Genomic DNA, 25,848 nt, shown 5'->3' with positions numbered 1-25,848 from the left:
GCACCTGCCGCCTGCCCGCCGGCTACTGCCCCCTCGGCCACTTCCAGTGGAGGGACATCGCCGGAGACAGTCCGGAGCGCTACATCCCCGCCCGCTGCTTCTCGGCGGACAAGCTGTGCGCCCACTTCGGCCGCCTCGACCAGGCCCTGCTGCCCCTCTTCGCCCTGTTGAGCGGCAACGACCACGGCCGCCTGCCGGCCCTCGACACCTTCCTCTGCAAAGCGCGCCTGCCCACGCGAAGCTGCTGTCGCCGCCGGGGGGCAAGGAAACACGGGCAAATCTGTGGGCTCCTGAGCTGGCTGGCAGGCTTCGCCAACCCCGCCGAGGCAGTCGACAGCGTGGTGCGCCATCTCCCAGAGCACGAGAGGGAGCAAGTGAGAGAGCTGCTACATGCCTCCCTGGACCAGTATGAACGGGCCGACGGGAACCTCGAGGACTACTTTGAGAGCGGAAGCTATGAGTCACAGGTGGGCCGGGAGCTGGAATTGCCCCACTGGATGCTCCGGGCCCTGGCAAGAGGTGACCTGTCTCCCTTCATGACAGACGCTCTGATCCTCAGACGAACGTTCCTCCACGTTCAGGTGGAGAATATGCAAAGACCGAGCGCTCACACCGTGGCGCTGCCCATCCGGCAGGTGATCTACGGGTTGCTTCTGAATGCTGGCCAGGACTCAGAAACCTGCGGAGAAGCGAAGCTGCCTGCGCAGCTGCCAGTTGTTCAGGAATTTGACAGATTCCAGAAAACCCTTAAGAAAACATTTGTTCAGATTGCAGTGCTGCCTGTGTCGTTTTGCAGTGACCATCTCCCTTTGGACAAGTTAACTGAGGTATATGGCTAAGGCAGCAGATGTTGTGGATAATAATGTTATGCAAGTGAAAGGAAGAAAATATCTGCCACCTAAGTCAGCCACCTTGTGTATCTGATATACTGGTTATTGTTGTTAGCAAGACCGTACCATGTAATAAGTGTTGATGCTGGGGGGCACTACTCTGTGCTGGGGGGCAACCATTGAATGCTGGCTCCAGCCAGGCTACAGTCCCACACCCAACTTTTAAGCACAGAAATTTTGGGGGGGGGGCCCCCAGCATAGCCCCTTCCCTATGCATTGCTCATGATAACTACCAGGTTTCATTAGTGAATGGTTAGACTCATGATCTTTGGTTTGCAAGAATCAAAGAGACTGCATCTCTCTTCCATATTACATATTTCTTTTTTGACAATACTTGTCAGTACAGGCAGAACTGATTGTACTGCCCATATTTAATGTTGTCCCAAACTTTCAATTATAACTCCTGTTTTAATTTGAATATAAGCCTTCAGAAACCAATCTTGTAGGCCAGAGCTTTAGGAACAAGAATGGGGGGGTGTTTGTTTTTTAGGGGAAGCAGGAAGATTAGACTTGGATTTAGAGGTGTCTTTCCATCCCCCTAAAAACTCATTTGGATTTGGTCAGACTATATACGTTTCAGAAAAATCCATTATGTATGCTCAGTAGACTGCACTGGAGAGCTTCACAGCAAAAGCTCCAACTGTTTCAGCTCCTTGTACAGCTCCAAATAAAGCAGCAACTGAAGCTGCCTTTCAAGCTATGCTGGGGTTGAAATTCCACAGGAAACCTGTAGATTGAGCTCTGGGATTAAAGGTGCCAATTCTGCGCACTTTATTAGGAAGCAAGTCTTCAGAACTCTTGCCATTAAGAGGAATGGAAATATTTCCCACACCCATTTTAAAGATGCTTAATTGTGAGGTTACATAAGGTTGCTCCTGGGCAAACTGGAAATAATCCACATCTTGAATACTGTAGGCCCAGGTTTTACCTGTTGTCCATTCTGACTTTCAGAGTGAATGTGTTGAATCTGTTTTTACAGCAGTGCATTGACTTATTTAACCATCCTGGCAAAATGTGTTTTCCACTAGCAAGTAACTGTTCCCTAAATTATAGCAGCCTACTATAAATGCTACTTAGGTCTACTGCTGGGTATATGCTATCAATATAAAAGACCTGAACTTGATACCTGTTCATGACCCACAAACTCCCCCTCCTCCAAAGCAATACAGATATTACAGCACCTTAATCTGGCCTTGGTGTGTATATGCAAGCATGCTAGTCTTTTATTAAATCAGGACACATTTTTTGTAATATAATTTTTTTAGAACTGTATAACTGATATATGCACCAGTGTTACTGCACTTCTATAGGGTCTTTTAAAAAATAGTCTAATCTATTAGCTCATTGGTTCTCAACCTTTTTAGACTCAAGGTACCCCTCACAATATGCCAGCATTTAGCTTTCACTTTATTATTATGGAAAAAAATTAAGCAGTTTTTCAGTTCTAAAGAACCGCAACCGAATGTTTTTGACACTATGGATTCTATTTGGAAATCTTGGGGTGCTGCAACACCCTGGTCGAGAATTACTATATGAGCCAAAACTTATAGTAAGTGGGGCTCCTACAGTACAAGTGAAACAAGTGCAGACCCCTGAAATATTTCAGACTGAACAGTCCACTGTCCAATTTGGATGGGGCCTGCTCAGAATGACTTAAATATGCAATGGTAACTAGACCTTTTCAAGTGTGCTCAGCTCTAACGTAGGTATATGAACAAAGGGGACATATTTTTAATATGTATATTTCTTTAAAATCCTATTTCTGCACCTACGTCTGACTTCAACTTCAGAAGCCTAGCCCTTACGTAGTAAATACCACAAAACATCAACCTCATTTTCTTTTAATGATTCCATGTCCTGACCAAAGTATGCACTGCACAGAAAATCTCTGAAATTTGGTAAATAGAAAAAAAAGTCCTCTACATTATTTCAGTAGTAAAGTGTTTTCTTATTTTTAACAAAAAGTGATCAAACAAAATACTGTCTGTTTAACACTAAAATAAGTTATTTGAACTGGGGCAGAGACTTCAAAGAAAATCTAGGTGCAAACAGATGCAGCAAAATGTCCATGTTATTTTATCCAAAACTGTGACTGCTTTGCAGGTCCCTATGTCAGATCGCCTGAAGCTTCTGTTGGAAACCCTTGGAGTGAAATTTAGCATCTTAGAGCCTATCCCCAGCCACTTGCAGCTCCCTCTTGCTGTAACCTGCTATTGGACACGTTATTCAGAACCTATACTGAAACTGCATCATTTGAAAGCATTACTTCTGGGAATTGTATTTGGAGAACTGCAGAGGACAACAAGTAGCCCTGGTAGGTCTCCAAAGAATTAAACTTTGGCTTCTTTCATTCTAGATGCTTGGTTTACATGCAGATCTGTGTCCTGGTTATAATTTTTCCCTATTTGTTCTTAACTTGTCCACAGCCATACAAATGAACAATAACTTATACTCCATCCTAAGCAGTCAAATGTTTTACATTGTTATTCAGAAACAAGGTTCTGTCCAGCAGTTGAGAGCTGAAGAATTTGAATTTAGAAACTCAATTCTGTTTCCAATTCACCCTGTGTTTGGAAGGTCACCTAACTTTTCTGTGCCTCTTTAAATGGATACATAATATTCATGTATCCTGTGAGGTGGTGTTTGCCTTTGTAAAGCTTGCACTGGGACTTTAAAATTAAAAGGGCTACAAGGAGGGGTAAAGGTTTATCATCAGACTTAGTATGCAGATGTTTAAAAAAAAAATGGTGCAGCTTCCTATAGGAAAAGTTTTGTTACCAAGATATGAATCTTTGCTAAACTTACCTTTACTTACAGAAAGCACTCTTGTTGTCTGTCTGCCTATCTTATTGGCAATGCATTCTAATTTGGAAGCCACGATTAGTTTACAGACTTTAAATACAGAACTTCTTCCATTTCTGTGAGAACTTTGTTCTTTCAGGGAGAGGAAATAGTTACATTTGTTATAAAGACACCAAGTGACACTTGCCATCCTGAGATTTAAGAGGAATCCCTGATTTGAGGGAGCAAGTACATGCCAAGGTAGAGTTATGGACTAGAGAGGATGGACAATACAGCTTCCATTTGTTTCTCATTAATTGGCAAAAGGTGGGACCCTTTTAATTATTTTCAAGTTGGTCCACAGCTCATGTAAATGTGTGCTTGTACTCAGTGAGCAAGTAAGATGACTGAATTCTCAATAGACACACAGATTTTGGTTCTTCAGCAATAACAATTCAAGATATTTTGAATAATACAGTTTCTTCTAAGGCTCACATATACAACTATTAGTACAAGAGGTCTATACATATCTATCACAGAAGAATGTACAGAAGTCTCCAAAATACTCTCACTTGCTTGTCTTTTCAAACTCTAGGTCCTGAGGTTTTCCATGTTCAAGACAACAAGGTAGCATATGACCATTTTCTGAAATGGAAGGAAAAGAAACTGCAGAATACAGACCTGGATTTAGACACAGCCCACACATTTTGTCAGTGGCAGTGCTGTCTCCAGATGGGATTGTATCTCAACCAGCTACTCTCATCTCCTCTCCCTGAGCCAGACCTAACTAGGTAAGAATGCATAACAGAGTTATGAAGTGTTGCAGGTATAATGCCCCTCTTCCATCTTATTTCCTTTGTTATCTCGTGTTACGTTTGCTGTGCCTTTACAAGCTCCTTGGGTTATAGATTTGCTGAAGTTGTAAGAGTTTATCTTCTTTTATATAATACACTCTGACACTTAATAAATGCTAGCAGCTTCTAATGCTTCAGCAACATCGGCTTTTCATAATTACTGCATACATTTTTGACCAAAGATATAACACAATCGCCTTTGAAATGTTTTAGCAAAACAGTTTTCTTTCAATACAGGCAATATGGGGTGATCTGTAATGGGTTGTCAACTTATGTAATATAGTGGCTCTTTCTGACTTTGCCTTATAAGAGATTACCGTGACTGAAATCATGTGACATTAAAATTCGCATGCTTAAGGCCTGATCTCCCACATGCTTAGTGAGGCCATCAAGAATATTCAGGAGATTAAAACCTTTCAGGTAGCATGTACCAAAAACTGGGCAAACAACTGGAAGAATGAGCGGAGAAGTAATTTGTGAAGATAAAGGTACAAACTGAAAATCTGAAAAAGAATTAAACTTTAAAAAGCATGTGGAAATCATCTGGAACTTTACAGCGAGATGCTAAGCAGTTGCATTGTAGCAGTATGGTTTATACGACGTATTGCAGGATAGTCACACACTTGATAGCATAAATACTTTCACAGCTTATTTCTAGCATCTGTTTTGGGTTTATATCCAACTTAAGGGCCCTATCTGGATATAAATCTTATTACAGGTTTATTCTAGCTTTCTACTTAAATTCAGCATCCTCAACAATATTCAACATGCTGGGAAATGGTTTCTCTTTCTAGGGGTCCAATATGTTCTGTAACTTGTTAAATGTGGAGACATAATTCTTGTCTTCACATAATCTTACTCACCTTTATGTCTGTAAATTAAAAATATTTCTTTGCTCACATGTAGTGTTCACAGCGCAGTTAAACTTGAAGATATGAATAATGTCCCCAAATTCTCAGCAACTAAATGGTAACATAATCCAGCTTTTCTGATCAAATACAAACATTTTAATTTATAAAAAATGTAGCTGTCATCTGAAGGACTTCTACATTTTGCTTACTGTTTTCAAAAGACTATTTTTTAAAAATCTGTATTGTACCTATTAATTGCCATGTGATCATGCACATACTGAGTTTAGATTTGAATAGAACATTGTCGCATTGGTTTAGCCAGCTTTTCTAAAAGCTTATATAAGGACTAGCTTCAGCGCAGCTGTGGCCATATGCTACAGGAGTGGGACCCCCAGGAGGATTGCTGCTTCCCACCAGCACCAGGAGGAGCCCTCCTGGGATTTCCCCGCCACACCAGCAGGGCATAGCCCTGCACTGTCGCACTGTGCAGGCTGAACAGTGGTGCACAGCAATGGGAGAGGCAGCTGAAGGGGCCCACAAGCCATGTGCTGGCCCCTCTCAGGCCACCAGTTGGACAGCCCTGGCTTAAACGATCATTCTTCAGAGGAGCATAGCTGAGAAGCATAAATCATGGATGAGATTGTGGCTTAAATTAAATAAAAAAAAAACAATTTAATTAAGCAGCATGTTTTTCCTAGATTTATGGATATAGAAATAGAAGGTTCTAAATATTTTCTTCCTTCTTCCTTTGACCAGGCTTTATAGTGGAACCGTTGTGCATAGACTGTGTCATGAGCTTAAGTCATCGCCCTCAGCAGAAAGTCTACTTAGCCTGTCTCCAAAGATAGGCAAGCTTTATTTTGATCTGTTACATACTGTTAAATCAGCTGTACCTTCAGACTTCTTTCAGAAGACCAAGTCTAAATCCTGCAAGGAAAAGAAGAAAGCAACTAATCAGGAAGAGACTACCAGTGAGTGTGTAACAATGGAAATTCAGCCTTTACATGATCTCAATAGATTTGCATTACTTGAAGTGGAAGACTAATGATGACACATGCAAGGAATGATCTTTAATGCTGCACGAATGGGCAACAGTTATGCTGAAGTGCATGGATTGTATTAGAATTTGACTGGCCTGTTCACAAAATTTGATCCAAACTGGATTTCTTTTTTAGAATTAATCCTGTTGCAGGGATTTTTGTGCAGTAAACATTACATATTCTTACAACTTCCTTAATTGTAGATATTAAGGTATTGGAGCTTTCTAAAAGTAATCAACAGGTATCCGAACTCCTCAAGAATAGAGGAATAAAACCTGTTTGGAGCTTCAAAGCCAGGCTCTTTAAGATTACGTTCTTCCCTTATCTCCAATTCCCTCCCAGGGGGAAAAAAAAAAAAATCTTTTACAACACACTGGAAACCCATTTTAAGCTCACTTTGGAGGTACATATTTAAATAATTTTAACTTGTCAGAGGATGCTGACTTAAATTACATTGTAATGAAAAACAAGTAATGCTGCTTTGTATTTGCCAACTGAGGTTAACTTCCATTGACTTATAGCGGAAGTCAGGCCATTTGCACCTTGCAGGTGATATTCCAACTGCTACCTTGTCATGGGAGGACAGAGAGGAACCTATGCCTTTTCTCTCCTTGTGTTTTGCTTAAGAAAAAAGAAATACGGAATTTTATTACTACTGAGAGCTACCACAAAATGGCCTTTTCTCCCTTCTCCCCTGAAAAGTATTTGTTACCACCTAAGAGATTGGCAAGCAAAGTTTCCCTCCTTGAAGGCTCTAAAAAGAAGAATGTTAAATATTTGAACTATAATTGTCTTAGCACTTGGCATTCAATAGAGAATGTTTGGTGTACCTCACGTGAAGCGACATTATCTAGATAACAGCTCTTAGCATTTCAGTAGGTAGTTACCCATTATACTTCTCAGTTGAGATTGTCAGTTCCATGCACATAAACGTAAGAACAAATCATATTTTAATATGTCCTTTGCAATAAAAGCTAGTATTAATTGTACATCTCTTTTCCTCAGAATTAAGAGGTTCTTCAGTTATTAACTGCATCTGTCATTAGGGCTTTATCCAGTACTCACCAGATCTCAAGCACCTCTGATTTCTGCTCCATCTTTGTTTCTGTGCTTTCACTCCCATTTCCTAGACTGTTTTTCATAGTGAAGTTTCTAGAAAAGGTTTTTCGGGAAACATTTATTTTCTAGATAAAAATTCTCAGCCTAAAGTGGTTCTTTCACAGAGATCTGAGGTTGATCAGGCTAAAATAAAGTCAGTCACAGGACATCAATAAGTTATTGATGCATTAGTTGTATTGCATTTTCCTCCTGATGGATGATTATCCATTATTGCTCTTATGAGTTCAATGGCCTAAGTATATGGATAGATTGTTTGAAAGTTATCCAGAAAATAGATTTTTACATGCTTTTAAGCAGCCTGATCTTCAAGAGTAACAATTTCTATAAAGCAATAGCTATAAGACATAGTAACATTGATGGCTTACATATAACATTTTTACACTTGGTAAATATTTACTAGATGGGTTTAAGAAGTTTTAAGTTCTGTCAACAAAATCCCATTAATTGGAAACATGAAAAAATGAGGTTCAGAGAGAGAACTGTTTTGTAAATCTGTACCAGTCTTTTGTCAAACATTTTACTCCAAGGATGTTACTAAAACCCAAAAGCCACCTTTCTTTTCTGAAAACAAAAACACCCTAAGGAGCCCATGTGATAAAGAACTGTGCATAGAACTGGGAGACAGGTATCCCTTGAGCCAGATGGGCTTAGCAATTAATGTTTTGCACACAGAATTCAGTTGTTAAATCTTGCAGGTTGCAGATATGGATTTCAGATGCCCACATTCCTGAAAAATAAACATTGCATTAAGCTGTTTGAAAAGAAAAAAAAGTGAAACACGTAGTACTGTTTAGATTTATGAAAGGACTACTTGCAAGACAGAAAGTTTGTAAAAAAGTTTCTTCCTGTGCCTAAGGCCTACCTTGTTTTTTAGTAACTTACTAGCAGATGGCACCCAAGTGCAATCTTAGAGAAAGTTAACCATTCTATGCTATTTTGAATGCTATTTCTTTTCTTAACAATAGCAAACCACTCAGCGACAAAGCTGCAAAATTCACACCTTAATTTAAGTTCATGAGTTCAAAATGCTCACTCAGGCACAGATCTTATTGAGTCCAGTCTTTTTGACTATGTAAAAACTGATTTGGCCCTAGGAGGTGTAGGGCCAAGTTGATTCTAGGTAGTTTTATGTTGATAATCTCAATGCACTGTCTAAAAAACAGCCAGAGCTTCACACACACATGACTGAGCTATTTGGGTTTGGAGAAAGAGAGAAATGTCTCTTAAATAAACCACTGAAATAAAATTAGGGTGTACATTTTATAAAGCTGATGAAGAATTTTGAATGGAACTAATCTGGTGTACTGTTTAAATTTGCATTTTAAAAATGTTTCAACCAAATTGATAACTTATAGGTGTTTTGCATATCCAAAGTAAACACTATCCTATAAAGCTGAAGTCCCAAACAATTCAATTATTTGTTTATAAAAATGAAAAGAAACCCCAAGAAAACTAAATATTCATGCTCATTAAAGGTTTGAGAAAAGGAAAAAGGCTACTTGTGCATCTTAAAAAGTTACTTACAAAGGTATTTTGGCTTTAGCAAGGTTTAGGGCATCTGATAAGATTCTTGTGCGACTAAGGTTTGTCAGGTAGGCAAAGTTTATATTCAGATACATGTTTATATTTTTATATTAAGAAGTTTCTGTAAGCAGAATCACTTTCCAAACAAATCTTTACTAATGAATTGTCGGGATTATGATACATATTTCACAAAATATGTAACTGGAATTTGTTTAAACCAATGATGCCCAACCTTTTCACCCCATGGGCCAGATGGGCAATGCCAGGTCCTTCCTCAGGCCAGATCTGGCTGGTGGCCCTGATCCAGCATGCAGGGCGGGCAGGGCCAGAACCTCAATCTAGCTGCATGGCAATGGTCTGATCTGGCCCTAGTTCAACCATATGGGGCTTGGAATTTTGGCAGCGGGGTAGGGGTGGTGGTAATTGCTACCGCTCCCCCCGCATTATAGTTCCTGATCCTTGGGCAGTGTAGTGGGCCAACAGTGACCCATATGCCAGGGACTCAGCACCCTTGGTTTAAACAGTTTATAGTAACTCAATCTCTTTGCAATGTATTGTCCATATTTTTCTGCTTATAATAGTGGCATCAATCTCAGGATCTAGGGGTCAGAACCATTTAGCCAGTTTTATCCTACAGCTCACTCAGGTTGAAATTCAGAGGAGAGATCCTGAACCAGCCAGATGTCCTAACATTTGAAAAAGATTCCTAATATGACCAGAAAGCATTCTGTGAGCACTATACGACTCCTGACAGGACAAAGGAAAGAACTCAATATTGGAAAGTGTTGCATTTCCCATTTCAAAATGCAACTACCTCCTGTAAAGCCAGGTGAACTGAATGTTGTGTACCTTCATTAAAAAAATATTGAAGCTTAATCACTATTCAGAATATCAATAAAATGAATATATTTATTACATCATCTTAAGATCCAGAAGAGCTCTCCAACCATCTTTTGAGTAATTAGGGGGAGAAAGGGAGGGAACTTGACCTGAACTGAAGAGGATGGAAATTCACCTTTTGCTTCAGATGATCTCAAACTGGTAAGTGTGCAAAAGGAAAACCTCTCCCTTCTCTCCACAGGTGGTCCTAAATGGTTGTTCTAGGTGCTCATTTTTGAGCAACAGGGTGCTAACTTTAAGTGCTTCAATTTAGGTTCCTGTAGTTAAGGAATTTGGTCTCAATTCAGGCTACTTTCCAGTTTTGAATAAGCAATATATTTCCTTTAGTCTGGCCTCACGCCTCCCCTCCAACCAGAGGTATTTGTTTTTTTCCTGCTTTTAAGATATACAGGCAATGGCCAGTTATTGGTTGTTCTTCTAGTGTGCATCAAAGTTTTCACACATGCAGTTGTAGTCTCTGGTTACTTTTTCAAATACACACAATATATTAAAGATACTTTGACTTCTACCTTCCCCATTTTCCTAAATGTTCACACTTCAGCCCAATCTAATTTTTTTTCTTCTGGCTTCCCTTTGGGTTTACTCTTTTTAAGAATGTCTTCATCATGACATGTTGTAATAGGGTTAGAGTATTGTTGTGGCTGTGACAGTCCAGGAAATATAAGAATAGGCAAGGATTTTTTGGTGTTATCTTTATTTGACAAATTGTATAGTTGGAAGAAACATTAGACAAGCTTTACAATACAAAGTGCCCTTCCTTGGGTTTTTGTGCCTGAAAGCTTGTCTAATGTCTCCCGACCATATAGTTGGTCCAATAAGAGATATCACCAAAAAACTACTTGCCTCATTCTTCTGATTAGTCAAGCCTTGAAAAATAAAAATATTGTTCAGGGTTGTGGCAATGAATGGACCGGTTTTTCCCTGAAGCTTCATTATAACTACCAATTTTGTCCCTGAAACCACTTACGTGACAAGGAAAATGTCCTGGCTCCGCAACAAGAACGCTGGGCATGTCCCCATGAACAGAAGGAATGTGCATTTCCCCAGGGATAACTAACACTGACATCTGTGCTGTTGCTAGTTGTCCCCAGGGAATACCCCTGCACGCACACACTGGCACATGAGGTAGGGTAGGGTAGGAAAGGCTGGGGCCATCACCTGGGCTGGCCCCCGCAGCCTTTCCAAAGGGGCTCCAGCAGCAGTGATCCAGGCCTACAAAGCCTGGCTAGCAGCCAGAGCATGGCTCTGGCTGGCCAGGCTCCTGTTTAGGGCAGTGTACACTGCTGCAATGTGCAACGCCCCGCTTTTTTCTGGCAGTTTTTTTGACACTGGCACCACCCAGTATCAAAACAACCCACACCATGCTGCAAATTAGCATGGTGAACATTTGCACGCACATTGTGTGCAGTTCGCAGCACCACAGGGGTCTGTAGCACTGCAAGCTGCATATGCACGCTGATCTGGACATGTCTTAAATGATCAAATATAACTTCTCATTACCACAATTCCTTACATCCAGAAAGAAAGCAGCACACTAACATAGTAGATATAAGCAATTATTTTCTCTACCTAGCACTTATTCTTTAGACATCTTCTATTTAAAGTGTTATTTATATTTATTTGGGCGGGGGGGGAAGGAATCAACTGAATATCCAATCACTTCTCCTACCTCTAAAGTACAGGGATGGACAAACTATGTGATTGTTAAAGTAGCTGTAGTGAACTAAGGTAATTAAGTGCCCGGACATTACTGTAAATTAACACTAGTTTGGTTATATTGAGGCAATTTGGTGAAACGTTCTATTCCAAGAATTGCTCTATAATTTGGCTGACTATAAACCGGACGGCAAAAAGAAATATTCTGGCATTTCCTTAAGTAGCAGCAGAGATAGAAAATGGAGTTCAGCTTCATTCAAGGGGTGCAAAAATCAGAAATTCATGGTACCCAGGAGCAAGAATCCCTGTGCTATCATTATCATGTTGAGAGGGAAAACTGGAATTTGATTTCTCCAGAGAGGCCAGAAAACAAACAAGATACTTCAGTAAAATGCTGGTTTCATTCAAAACATTGGCTTAGACACCACACTTATTTTAAGAAAAGCAAACATTTACTTCAAATTGCAGTATAGGCTTTTCAATCACAAAAAGAAAAGAAAAAACAGTGATCCGACAGTGGTCACATCCTGTGCAAAAAACTTAGGATACAAAAAATTGTAGCACAAGGTACTTGAGCTGCTTACACATTGCAGGATAAAGTAAATAAATACAGTAGCTGAAATATGGCACTCTTGTGACTCAAATTCTAAACCAATGGAATGCCTCTGAAATATTTAATTTCATCCTTGTATTAGTAACAAAGCCCCACCACCATTAGAGAAAAGGAATACAATATTTTTTAAATAAAAACAAAACTAAAATATTTATATCTAAGGTAAGGTTTTTATACAGTTATACCTCTTAAGTGCAGAAGGTGGGACTCAGGCTTAGACATCTCTCTTTAAAGTAACTCCCCCCACAGTTTACAAAGTTCCATTCAATCTCAAAAGTAAATTTAGGTTTGAAGAAAAATGTTACCAAAGTTGCATAATTTCTTTTGTTACTCCCACAACTGGAAGTTAAATTCTCAACAGTCTTGAAATACGAATGTTCATCTTTAGTAAGTGAAACATAAAAGGACTTGTCAACAGCCCTTGGGATTTCTTTATCCTTCCAATTCTGTTTTGCTCTCGCCTACATCCTTAGACAGCAATCCCTAGGTTTGCAAACAAAAGAATGCAATATGCATCATACATCAAGAAAAGACAACGAAGAGGATGAAGAAGAACTTCCACGTTTCTGGATCTTCTCCTTGCTTCTTTCAACTTTCTTTATGATTTCTGTCACAATGCACACAGAAGAGGTGAGACCCAGAAGCAACAACAAATCTGGAAGAGACAGTTGGATTTGTTTTTAATTTCTGAGTAATAGGCTGAAGAAAGACAGCCAAAACTAAACCATGCGTGACTTGTTCTGAAGTACATGACAAGATATTTCTTTCTAATCATTAGGGATAAGCTTTTTCAGAATATGTAAAAAGTCATTTTTTGCAGGACAAACATTAACGTCCACAAGCTACTACTCCAAAATAACTGAAGACTGACATGATATATTAATCTATTACAGGCATTTCATATTGCATATGTAGAAACTGCCATATTTACTTGAATCCAAGACGAGATTTTTTCCCCAGTCATCTTAGGGAAAAAGCCTCTTGTCTTGGATTCAAGGGAGGGGGTAGGGGCCACGCAATAAGCAGTTGCTGCAGCTCGAACTCTGGCTCCAAGCCCAGGTCACAGCCAGAACCAGAGACGCAGCAGTTGCCTGCCCATCCACCCTGAAGTCTTTGTTTGCTCCCCCACCACTGCTTAGTGTTAGACAGGGCTCTAACACTAGAGGCAGCGGTAGCCAGCCAAGACACTGCTGTATGGCTGGGTAGGGGCTGGAGTTTGTATGTGCTCCGAGCCTGGGAGGTGGGGAGGCACCCGAAGCAGGGAAGGAAGTGGTGAGGGCTTCCTGTTCCCCAAACTACCTATCCCTCTGCTTTCCCCACTGTAGCAGCAAGGGAACAAATTCAAGACAGCTCTCCAATAAATTATAACCAATTTATAAACATTCCATACACAGCATCTAATTATTGGAGGTTGTCTTAAATTTGAAATAGTCTTGGATTGAGGTAAATATGGTATTAACATGTACTGCTAGAAAGTAAAGTATTTTCTTTTAAACAATACAATTAGATACTATTCTGAACAACAGCCAGCTTCTTGGAGTCAACACTACATCAAGGAAAGAAAAAAAAAAATGAAAAGTACACTCTACTGGAGATAGTTTATTTTTACCTCCAACAAACAACAGCAGAAATAGCTGTAACAACTCTGAATGAAAAATAAGAGTAAAATAAAAATATTTAAGTGATGACTGGCAAAACTGAAGCCTTTCAAAATCATGCCATTGAAACATTTTAACTAGTCACAACAAACTGAAATTTCTAGACAAGGTTCTTGAACACAGAAATTCTCTCCTTAAGTAAAAGTACTTTGGTTTTGCCTATCCCAATATAATATGGTTCTTATCTACTTGTTTTGTGCATCTCACCATATCCATTTAATCACTGCTCTGCAAGAGAACTAACCAGGACTTACAAAATGAGGGTCTGCACCATTATTTCACTTATGAATTAAAAAAATAAAAAGTATTCTACAACCGTCAGTCAGCTAATTTATGGATTAATCCAGTGGCAGATGTACTGCAGGTTGGCCATCCCTGAATTAATCATTGCTTGAGCAGTACCAATATAGAAAAGGAAGACTTTTCTTACCCAGGACACTCAGGCTTTCTGTTTGAAAAACCTTCTGAAGTGGAGGGAAGTAAATGACCAGTAACTGCCCCATTATAGATCCAAGAACAGCATAACAGAACATTTTATTACTGCAAAGTCCAATCTCAAACACAGATTTTGTCTGCAAATTGAAAAGACATAATACATTTTATTATATCTGCAATTTTAAATCTGAAGACTCAGTACCTTACTTATTTGCAATGAAACACACAATGCAAAAGTCTATTTCTAGATGTGGTTACCTTTCTAGAACTCAGACTTGGGGAATTTAAAAAAATTTTTAAAGACAAGATGATGACATTTTGCTTCTGAATACTGCATGCAACTCTGTTCTGATATTTAATCATGTTATTACATTTTTTTTAAAAGCATAGTACAGTACAGCTAGGCCAACACTAATTTTAAATCAAGTTTTTTGCTTCTGTTATTGTAGACCTATGATTTGTAGTTACAGAGAAATGCGGCTGGAAGGGACCTTGAGAGGTTATCTAGTCTAACCCCCTGCCTCAGACAGGATCATCCCTATCCAAGCCATCCCATACAAATCCACTGTATTTGTGTATAGTGTTTCTGATTTCACGCAGCAGTTACCTAAACTAAGCCAATGCTGACTTGCAGTTTAAGAAAATCCAAGTGAGACCTGTAAATCTTGAGCTAATTAGTACATGTTAAGTGTGCTCTCTCACACCACAAGAAATTAAGTCTGCAAAAAGAGTTGGGAACCTAGAAATGAAATAAGAACATCTTCAACCAAGAAAAAGTATAGCTACAATGTAAATGGCCAGAACGTCACTGTGGTTGTGTTAAACATCAGGCCACATACCTGAGATCTGGAACTCAAAGCATTGAACATATCAAAAAATACAAAACAGGTGAAGGTCATGGTTGTATCTCGAGGCGTTATGACATTGTCTCTTAGCTGTCAACAAGAAAAAGCAATGAAATGGTTTTAGTATACATAAGCCCCTAACAAACATATCTACTAAAATGATTTAAAGATGTTGGCCACAATCTGATTTAGTGAATTATATAAACAAGCACTCACACGTGTCCTTATACATTTCATGAATAGTCTAAAATTCATGTTGTAATTGAAAGCTCCAGTTTTATAAACATTTATGCACATGGTTAAAGTACAAGAATGATATCATCCATTAAAGAAAGGTTCCAATTCCTTCCTTCCTTCATTAAAAGAGGGGAAAATGCATACCCATTTTAGAACACTAATTCCAAGAGATTTTTTAACCCAAACTTTTCCAGATTCAGAATGATAAGCATATTTGAAAAAAGCGTTGAGAGAGGCAGAGAGAAGGGAAATGAGGAAGGCTTGAGAATTCCAGAAGTCACACTTATTACTACTATTGCTCTCCCTTTCAGCCATCTTGTAGAAACACTTCTCTCTAAATCGGCCTGCAACAATTTAGGTCATAAGTAAAACTGCCTCTGGGAACTAAAAGTTCATGCACATTCACAATGTAACTGCAGAAATTAAAGGAATCCTTGGTTTTTGTAAATGAAATCTGTTCCTGCTTTATTGTGCATCTATTTATCGTACCTCCCTCCAGAAGACAAAAAGTGTTCCACACACAATAATTATTGATGAAACAAGTATTTTAACAATCAGGTTTTTCGTCAAAATGCTGTCCTTTAAGTTTCTTGGAGGCTTCCGAATAACATCTTTATCCACAGGCTCCACTCCAAGACTTAAAAAAAAAAAATCAAAACAAAACAGTTTAGAAGTCTTTTTATTTTATTACCACATAGGACATATTAATTAGAAGCGGCAAATTACTTAGAAAGAACCATCATGTTTAAATGTTTCTGAAAACAATGTTTACATGTTCTGTTTACAGACTAAGCCTCATTTAGAAGGGTATTTGCAATCCCAGTCTAAAGTCTATGCACTTTGCACAGTACTTAAATAATGAAGTATTTCCCTTTATCACATGCATGTTAAAAATCTCTTACATCCTATTACCATATATTTTCTAAAAATTGAAGCCATCCATGTTGTAGCTGAAAGGTTTGTTTTTAAACAATAAATCCAATTTCTCCAAGCCAGGTAGAACTAATGGTTCACATTCTTTTCATACGCCATGTATGTAGATCAATTACTAAAGAGAAAGTGAACTTAAAACAAAGTATACTTTTCCAGAACAACCAATTTCAATCAAATCTCCCCTAGCAAATACTATTTTTAAAGCCATAAGCCCTCTGCTGTTTAACTCCATTGTGGACGATTAAGTGCCAGACATCATGGTTAACAGGCAAAACAGTTCAGATGCCTTCCACCACCAGGCTCAGGTGGTAACTCTGGAAATGCAATGCCTAACTCTTGGGAGAAAGAACCACTGAACACCAGTTACAATGGAAAGATAACATCCCTGCTTCTGTTTGGTAAAATCTATCCCCACAGTTTAGACACTGCCTTGGTACAGCCTGAGGCAGTTTAGTAGGGGGAAGAAGGCCCACATCCTGTTGCCTAAAAGGCAGAAGAAACAGGAGTGGGTGCAACTATTTTGAGTGGGAAGCTTTAATAATAAAATCCATTTTCTTTGGAGTAATGCATCTACTCATATGGGATTTTACTCCTGGATCAAGAGTCAGACAGAATTATAGCATTGCTACCATGATTTTCAGAACTTCTGATAGTGTATTAGGTAAAACACAAATTTGAAATCAAGAATCAGAACAAAATAAAATGATATAGTGGTCATAGTAGTGGGGCATGAAAAGTATGATTTTTTAAAATGATTATTCTAAACCCTTTCTGGCTAGGAAGAGCATTTTTAGTTTTTAATCAATTTTTAACTTATTGCTAGTTCATTTTTATCTTGGTCACTCTCAGTCAGACATTGAGAAAGAACTGAAACAAAAGCTGGGTTTGAGGGGAAGGATATAAAACTTAAGTGTCATCAATATACTGTAGATACTAGTTTAAAAGTGTCCAACATTGCCCCTACCTTCATTAGACATGCATTGAAAAGGGGCAACAACATACAGCTCTAACACAAACAATATGATAGACAAAGTTACACAGGTAAAAGATGTGCTCTAGTCTTAGGATATACCAATTAAAATATCACTTTCCTATACACAAGCTTAGATGCTTTATAGATTACACACACACAAGAAATCCATCTCCCCTGATCATGGCATTCTTTATTTTGCTAGAACGGGCTACAGATCCTTGTCTGGAGGTGAAAATAAATAGTTTTACCTTTGAGCTGGTGGTCCATCCATGATAATATTTATCCATAAAATCTGCATAGCATTGAGAGGATTAGGGAAGTTCATTAATGTAGCCAGTGAGATTAAAGTCAATGCAGCTATACTCCTGTTAAGAAAAGCCATTTCATTATTGTCAATATGGCAATTTCCTGAAGATCAGTTGAAACAACACTTCAAGTGTTGAAGATCACGTGTTAAGTTTAAATGGTTTTTAAATCAAAACTAAAAGTAACCTTAACTCATAAGAAGGTAAAGCTTGGGGATCATTTAGCACAATGGGGATCGACATTTTTGACAGGATTGCCACAATTTAACCCATCACCCTTTCCAAGTACCATTTTGACCCCCTTTCCCTACCCAATTTGCTGCCCTTTCTGCTCCCTCCCTTATGCTCCCTATCCAGTCTACTATTCTGCTTTCTGCCCTATCTGCCACTATAAAGTATGCCCCCTCCCTAATCTGCCATGTGACTTGTGCCACAGGTTGACCAACCCTGAACTAGCAGATTCATCTTGACACATGAGTTTAAAATCTGAAAATAATTTTGGTGATTAATGCAACACACAAGAAAGTTGGCCTTTTTCTGAAAAAAGGCCTCCAAAAGATAAAAAAGGTCAACACTAAAAGCGACTGTTGTTATGATCAGTGCTGCTTATACACAGGGGAAGGAAGCTGGTGAGAAGAAACTCCCTCACCCATCAGACTGGAGTGTGGATCAAAAGGGGAAGGTGGAGCTCCCTCACCCTTCACATGGGTTGTGCTCTTGGCAGGGAGAGAAAAAAAATGGCCCTGGTGCCAAAGGGTATAGTCCCTCTAACCTAGGGGTGGCCATTCCCCCACTAGCCTGATCAAATCTTGACCTTTTCCATAATAACAAAGGGGGTTGTCAGAAAGAGAGGATTGGTTATTAACTACACTGCTTTAATGACAACATAAATTCTACTGAGTTAAATTAAACTAATATTTAGAAAACTTCCATAATCTAATCTAGTGCATCACCAATCTTTGTCGAATCTATACTACTGTTTATTGTGTATTCTTCTGTATAGTGTTTCATAAAATTCAACGCATTTACAAAGTAACTGAAAGCTTTTAAGGCAATGGTATTGCAAACTTACGTGCTCAGTTGAAACCTAACAAAATTTTTTATGTTATTATAAATCCCTTTACCCTCTTCAATTGCAGACCTGCAATTAAAAAATAAAAGTAAGGGAAATGAGGATACTATGAATCAAGCATAGGGTAAGGTTGTAAGACACAGTGAAAAAATAAATTACAAAACAGACATTTATTGCATTGTAAGTAAATTTCACAAAAATCTTACCAGGGTTTTTATTCCACTCAGGCAGTTAGAGTCACACTTATCCAGCTTTTCTATCAATCATGTAAAGTTTCTTATTCCAGCTCTGCTATAATTTGACTTTTAAATTAAGGGGCCATAATTAAAAATGATATCACATCACTTTACAGGCAGAGTTAACTGATCCTTGAAAGATGTTTTCATCTCATTTGCACCCATGACTGGTATTTCTAGAAGCTGTGTGGCCAACTAAATATCTATTCTTTAAAGAAATAATAAGTGTGAAGAATTCCAAGATTCTAGGGTAGGAGTAAACATTGAGCTAACCTACTTGAATGATTTTAAGTTAGTTGGGAATTACTTAAGGTGAGTTTAACTCCAGGTTTCTTATCTAAATAAAGCCATAGCACCCCATCCTTCTTCTCTGAAGGATTACAAGCAAGTAGAAATGCAAAAGAGATAATTTAGCTGGTTAAAGGAAACTAGTAGCAAAACCTGCAAATATTTATCTGCAGACATATCAAGTGTACATGCCTTTTTCTTTCAGGAGCACATACCTAAAGGCTGAAATTAGACAAATAGAATTTATATAAAAATAGCTAAAGCCCTGGAGCTGTGTTCTAATGTTTTCTTCTTCTACTTTTTTTAGTCTTAATGGGAATTACATTATGTTCTTAAAAGTCACATTCTCAAATTGGGAAGAACATAAAAAAACAGAAGGACAGGCAGAGAATACAAAGGAGAAAGGAGCCTGAGAAAAGTTGTGTTATTTGGAAGGTAAATCTTGACAGGTCTAGGGCCCCCTCTACATGTTACAGATATTGTGCAATTAACAGGTTAATAATTAAGAGCCATGGCCTTGCCCCCCTCCCCCCCCCAGCATCCTGACCCGACTTCCCCCTGCAAGGAGTAAAGGGGGGGGTGGGAAAGGAGGCCAACTCCAGTGGCCTCGCTTCCCTCCCCCCTCCACTCTGCTCCATCATTGACACCTGCAGGGAGCAGGGCAGGGGAAGTGAGGCCAGCACAGCTGGCCTCGCCCCACCCCACCCTGTATCCCCACCCTTATGGCAGCACTCCACCACACCACTAGCTCCCGTTCAAACGGTTGCTCGCACTCTGATTGGCTATTTGTCAGCCAATCAGAGCGTGAATAAAACAAGGCAGGCTTAGGCTTTTATAATATTAGAATTATTAACCACAAAACAATTAACAGTAACCCACAACCAAAAATTTAAAAGTTATAGATCAATTACATTTCACAATGAGATTTTTTGCTCCTGAAAAGCCGTGTTGTTTCTTGTGTCCCAGCTATCCACTTCAATCCTGTTTTTAACCCCTACAGCTCCATTTGTGGTAGTAATAATGCCAACCAGAAACATTATACTTAAACTGATACCCCACCTACACTAGCAGTTAACACAACTAGTGGTGGTGACACCAGCAGCAAAAGTACCAAATGTTAATAGTCTAGCATAAGCAACACCCAAGACTTGTATAGTTTCTTTTAATATTTGGTGTGCAGATAAGAACAGAAGTGTTATACAACTCTCCATTGTGTTTACTCTTGCTGACAAGCCACCCAATTGCTAATGCAAGGTAACCCGATCAGAAGGGAAAAAAAACCCAAGTTTCTGAAAATAATTAAAAGAACAAACATTCTGATGTTTTAGAATGCAGTACCAGGCAATGAGTGATAAAGATACTGTTTCTTTATTTGTTCAGGAATTCATAAAGGTAAAAAAAAGTCTTTCACTTGTAGTTCAAGGTAAGGCTTTTTTGGGGTTGGGTTTTTTTTTCTCCAGCATGCAAATATTTACAGACAAACTTACATTATTGTCTGAAAATCATCATCCACAAGGATCATATCGGCTGCTTCCTTACAGACATCTGTTCCAGTTTGCCCCATTGCTACACCAATATCTGCAGCCTTCAGGGCTACTGCATCATTCACTCCATCTCCTGTCATAGCAACTACTGCACCATTATTTTGCAGGGACTACAGAAAAAGGAAAAAACTTAAGTCAGTTCAATATGGTCTGGGGTCCATACCACTATATGGGACGCAAGTTTGTTCCAAAAGAGTTAAATTTGGAAATCTAATCATCATTTATCCCTAAGAGTAACAATTAAACCTCACAACTTTAATCACATCACACCCTAAGTGAAAACTTGGGTTTGTATACAATGCAACATGGACAGAAGTGGTGTTTCAAAAAAAGGCAAAAAGACTTGCTAGGGCAAATAAAATGCAGAAAACCAAGTGTTTCTGTTTTAACATTCCCCCTCCCCCAGACTTCTTCTATTACATTGTTTCTTTACCACATGATTTCCTCATTCTTGTTGCTTTTCCAATTGTGCAAATGGCTATATTGAAAATGTGTCTATTTTGCAGAGATCCTTCACTTTCAGCTTCTTTTCTTAGCTTCAGAATTGAAGCATTATTTCAGAAGTACCTTGAAATTCATGTCTTAGTCTCTTCTGAGGAGCAGCAGAAATATGGATTCTCATAAGTTTCTAGTCAGTTCAACTGCAATGTGACAGAATCACAATTGATCCTCTGGCAACTGAGAAAGTGTTATTTTTCTAACCAGTTATAGTACTCTATCCTTACTGGGTATAGGTTTCTAATAGTGCATTTTTTCCATATCTGAAAACAATGTTCTTTACAACCAAATATACTTCATGTTATTAAATTTGTGTTGTCCAGATGAAATAAAGCAATTATTATTAACCACTATTATAAAACAAGTGTCTATTAATATTGTCCTGCAGTTCTACTTCCAGAGCAGCAGTTCTCAACCTTTTTATGTTCAAGGCATCCCTCAGAAAAATGCCAGCTCTTACTTTTCACTCAGTTGTTGACTACAGAAAAATAATAGAGAAATTCTTCTGTTGTAAAGAACTCAGAAGGACCACAGCAGATCAGCATGATTTTAACACTATGGATTCCTATTTGAAATCTCTGGGCTTATCTTGTGCATCACATCTGCATACCTAACATTGCGTGGCACCCTACAACACCCTTGAGAAGATCTCAAGGCACCCAAGGTGTCGTGGCACCCTGGATGAGAATCACTGTTCTAGAGAAACATACCTTTATGATTTTCAATTTATGTCTGGGACTGGCTCTGTAAAACACTGCAACCTGTTAAAAATATACGTAAAGGGTAATGAAACCTTGATAAATTAAGATGTGAAATGGATACAATAAAATTAGAGGAAATTAAAAAAATATTCTCAAAACCAAAACAAAGCTACCATCTTATCTCATTTGGAGCAGAAGCATCAATGATTTTTTTCTAACAGACATGACATTGGATTACTGTTACTTATATTTTATTCAATAATCAAAAGTCTTAAAAAAGGATAATACTACTGTACTGTGATTCTAATTTTAAAATTTAAGACAATCTGTAGAATTTGTATTTTTTGAGAAGCTCCGATTTTAAAACTCCCAAGTTCAAAACTTCCTGCTGTTCACCTTGATGGCAATATTTACATAAGGCAGTGGTTAAGTTGATCCTATATGAAACCATCCCCATTCTTATGTACCACATTTACTAGGAAGTTATTCTGCTCATTTCCTATTTTAAGTAGAATGATACTTGCATGTCAAAACTTTTATGACAGCTAGTAAAGATTTTGCTCAGAATGAGTAAGGTTCTTTTAAATATTCTTTTCTTGACTGCTTTTTATATTGTCAATTATTTGCTTTCCATGTAGCTTCCAACAAAATTCTGGACTAGCTTTCAGCACTTCATGCCCAAACCTATTTTTCTGTAGGCATGGTAGCAGGACAGACCTTCAAGTTGTCACTTCAAGATTATGGCATCTGTATATAACCTCCTACTCACGATACTATTCAATAATTAGCATTAGCCTCTACAATATTTCACATTATTCAGACCCCTCAGTTATACTATCAGTTTCTTTTATAGCATCTCTTACTTGCATCTCAAGTCAGGTATACAGAGTCATGCCATAAACTTTTGGTCATTCAGGCTGGGTGATCCACTGAAAACCAAAGTTACTGAGTACACTAAGGTCAGTACCATTTTCATGCTTACCCTCTCCTATTCTGCTTGCTAGCTGTTTGTCAGCCACCACAGAAGCCCCCAAGGTGAAACTTGAAGAGCCACTTGTAGCTTGGAAGCTATGGTCTGATCATTACTATGGTACACAAAATAATGAATGGTATCACAGAGGTAAAATTAGGCACCTTTATTCACACACTCCCATGATACAAGAACTAGGGAACATTACACAAAAAGGTAAGACAGCCAACTGAAAAAACAAACAGGGAACTGTTCAATGAGTACAATTTGGACAATGAGTATCTAAGGTTAAAGATTACCAAGACTCAAAAAAAAATCTTTAAAGAAAAATATGAAATTTTTAAAAAAGAGTTCCAAAGTTATATTAGTAAGAATAAAAATCTGAAAAATTAAGATGGATATAAATCTCACTAACTGTAGTGGACAATGGATCTTATCTGGCATAATTTCTGTATTTCTATGCTAAAAGCTCTGACTTGATAATTTACTGCTTCATCCATGTCTTTAAAATCTTGTCAGTTTCTCAGAAATTACTTTTTAGCTCTCCATTAATAAGAATTTTTTTTCGACTTATGATGCCTCTATTACATTAAAACAATCTGTATTTTTTTCAACTAACCTTTGGTGCTATTTGTGAAAGCTGTTGAATATCTAAAGCATCTATTTCTTCTCCCGAAACTGCCTGTGAATTTTTGGAATATAATCCAAGACGACTAGCTGGAAAAAGATGTATACACATAAATTATATCAATAAATTACAATTATGTAAATAGCCTACTATTTTTTCCAGCATACTAGGAAATACAAGGTTATTTTGTATACCTATTCTATTCTGCCATTTTTCAAATGTACCATTTTTGACAGCAGTAATTTCATAGGCATTATTCAAATCAGTTGCCTGGAATAATTACCCAAACTCTCAAGAAATAAAAGGTGTGCCATGAAACTTGCTCTGATTAGATTTATTTGCTTTAAAAGTTTAACATTTAGAGGCCTCAAATAGGTCAGTGCCCCACTGTGTTAGGTGCTGTACAAACATAACAAATGATAATCCATGCCCTAGAGAGTTTAGAGTTTAAAAGAGAAACAGGAAATGAGCAAACGGAGGGAAAAAGGAGAGCAGGTTAACAAAAGGATGTTTTGCCTCTGTGCACAAAAATAGCATGCACAAACATCATACTGTTCTTTCTTTTTCAACTTCCTTTGCCAAGTTTCCTAACCATCCCATAGAACAAGGAATGACCCGTTTACTTCGTGCCACTTCCTGTACTAGACTTGGTTAAGGAGTAAGGCATTTAATAGTTTAAAAATACTTAACTTGAAATCCAGTCGCTTGTAAAAGGGGAGCTGGAAATAATTTGTAATAGGATACATGCCCCCATGTGAGTTTCAATAGTGAGAGGCATATACACACAGGGGAAACTAACTATAAGTGAAACAGTGAAACTATTCTGATACAAATTACAGCTAAATGAAAATAAAAGGACAAAACCAGTTTCTTTCAAATGTATTCAAATCTTAGGTAGAACCTTGGGGGAGGGTGACATGACAAGACAACAACTATTATTTAAATTTACAAAGTCCTTTTAAAACAACAGCTTTTCAGCTTACATATATGTCACAATGTGTTATGTGACATAGGACATTGTCACATAACACATTATGTCCTATGCAAACGGTACATGCCAAACAGGCATCACAAACCTTACTTCAGATTTTTAACCACCACCACAATATTTCATCTTAGAGTAACACATTGTAAGACATCCCCATGAAACACGTCAAAATGAAAGGAAGTGGTCTATTCATACCAATGGCAACTGCAGTCTCCTGTGAATCTCCAGTAACCATTTTTATTGCTACTCCTGAGGTGATAAGTGTAGTAACAGCTTCTTTTACACCAGTCCTTGGAGGATCAATTATGCCCACCAGCCCCAAAAAGGTCAGCTGTCCCAGCTCAGGGCCAGAAGCTAAGGCCAAAACTTTAAGAAAACAAGGGAAAAATAAGTTTATCTTTGAAAACTGAAGTCATTAAAATTGAATTACTAACAAGAATAGTATTTTTTACAGCTGTGCTTTCCAAAATAAAAGTTAGTATACACAACTAGAAATTTTCTAATAAGATAATAACGTGATTCAAGGAAATTTGTTTGAAAAAAAAATGAATGACTGGTGTATATGGAGTAATAGTGAGGTGTTCTGGAACAAGTAACTTTACTCACTTAGGTATCCCCATTGAGATTAACCTAACCATCATGAGCATGCTTACTTTACTCAACTACTAGATTACAGAAAATCAGGGTGCTAATATCCTAAAACAATGGGTTGCTGTTATTGCAGTTCAGGTATTGTTTGGCAATTAAAATAGGCTGCTTTTTTCATGCCCGTCTTCAAACAAGTGTTCCCTTTGCTAAGCTTACCTATTTCAGGATTTAAAAGACAGATATTTTCTAGTCACTTTCACATGAAAGATGTGCAGGAAAACTTCTGGTATTTAGAAAAATACCAATCTTATTCTTGTGCACACACACTATTTCAGGCACATATTAATCTGAATAGAAGACCTGCTAACTGCACCTGTGTAGGATACCATGCATCGGACAATCTAGCATAAATATTTTATCAATCTTTGTAGAGGGCAATAAACCTCAATCAAAAAGTTTAAATCACGGTCATCAGATGAAAAAAGGAAATCCATGAAATCCAAAGCAACATGCCAGTATATCATCCTCACCCACTGTAGCTACTAGCTAAAGAATATATATAAAAGACTAGCATGTCAGTCCACAGGTATTCTGCACAGCACATACCTCTAGCCACCCTGTACTAATCATTTTTAAGAACAAAACAACTATATTCAAAGATTTCTATATTCTCAACTTTGAAATAAGCAAAAAAAATGAAGAACTTTAAAATGAAAGGTCC

General features: G+C 38.1%; 2 protein-coding genes across 6 annotated transcripts in view; one reads left to right on the top strand and one right to left on the bottom strand.

Annotated features, from left to right (window-relative positions):
- Nucleotides 1–5: 5 nt before the first annotated feature.
- Nucleotides 6–7,563, top strand: ASTE1 (asteroid homolog 1; the record flags this gene model as incomplete). Its single annotated transcript, XM_006020655.3, has 4 exons — nucleotides 6–827; nucleotides 2,994–3,204; nucleotides 4,267–4,462; nucleotides 6,133–7,563. Coding segments are annotated over 4 exons (1,518 nt in total), but the record flags the coding sequence as incomplete, so codon positions are not given.
- Nucleotides 6,214–25,848, bottom strand: part of ATP2C1 (ATPase secretory pathway Ca2+ transporting 1) — a 105,478-nt gene continuing 85,843 nt past the window's right edge. For 3 of the 5 annotated variants that reach the window (XM_025200256.1, XM_025200254.1, XM_014518514.2), the window contains 10 exons: nucleotides 24,735–24,905; nucleotides 23,543–23,640; nucleotides 21,963–22,013; nucleotides 20,698–20,864; nucleotides 18,687–18,755; nucleotides 17,558–17,674; nucleotides 15,893–16,040; nucleotides 15,161–15,256; nucleotides 14,317–14,458; nucleotides 12,046–12,883 (listed from right to left, as the gene is read on the bottom strand). In XM_025200256.1, the coding sequence (XP_025056041.1) occupies nucleotides 12,744–12,883; nucleotides 14,317–14,458; nucleotides 15,161–15,256; nucleotides 15,893–16,040; nucleotides 17,558–17,674; nucleotides 18,687–18,755; nucleotides 20,698–20,864; nucleotides 21,963–22,013; nucleotides 23,543–23,640; nucleotides 24,735–24,905 (1,199 nt within the window). In that variant the 3' untranslated portion in view covers nucleotides 12,046–12,743. Of the gene's footprint in view, nucleotides 6,304–12,045; nucleotides 12,884–14,316; nucleotides 14,459–15,160; nucleotides 15,257–15,892; nucleotides 16,041–17,557; nucleotides 17,675–18,686; nucleotides 18,756–20,697; nucleotides 20,865–21,962; nucleotides 22,014–23,542; nucleotides 23,641–24,734; nucleotides 24,906–25,848 lie in introns of those variants that run through there. The other 2 variants (XR_003093287.1, XM_025200255.1) reach the window with 2 other exon arrangements.

This window comes from Alligator sinensis, unplaced genomic scaffold, assembly GCF_000455745.1.
Source record: "Alligator sinensis unplaced genomic scaffold, ASM45574v1 scaffold54_1, whole genome shotgun sequence".
Lineage (NCBI taxonomy): Eukaryota > Metazoa > Chordata > Crocodylia > Alligatoridae > Alligator > Alligator sinensis.
This window is presented reverse-complemented; position numbering and strand designations above follow the sequence as displayed.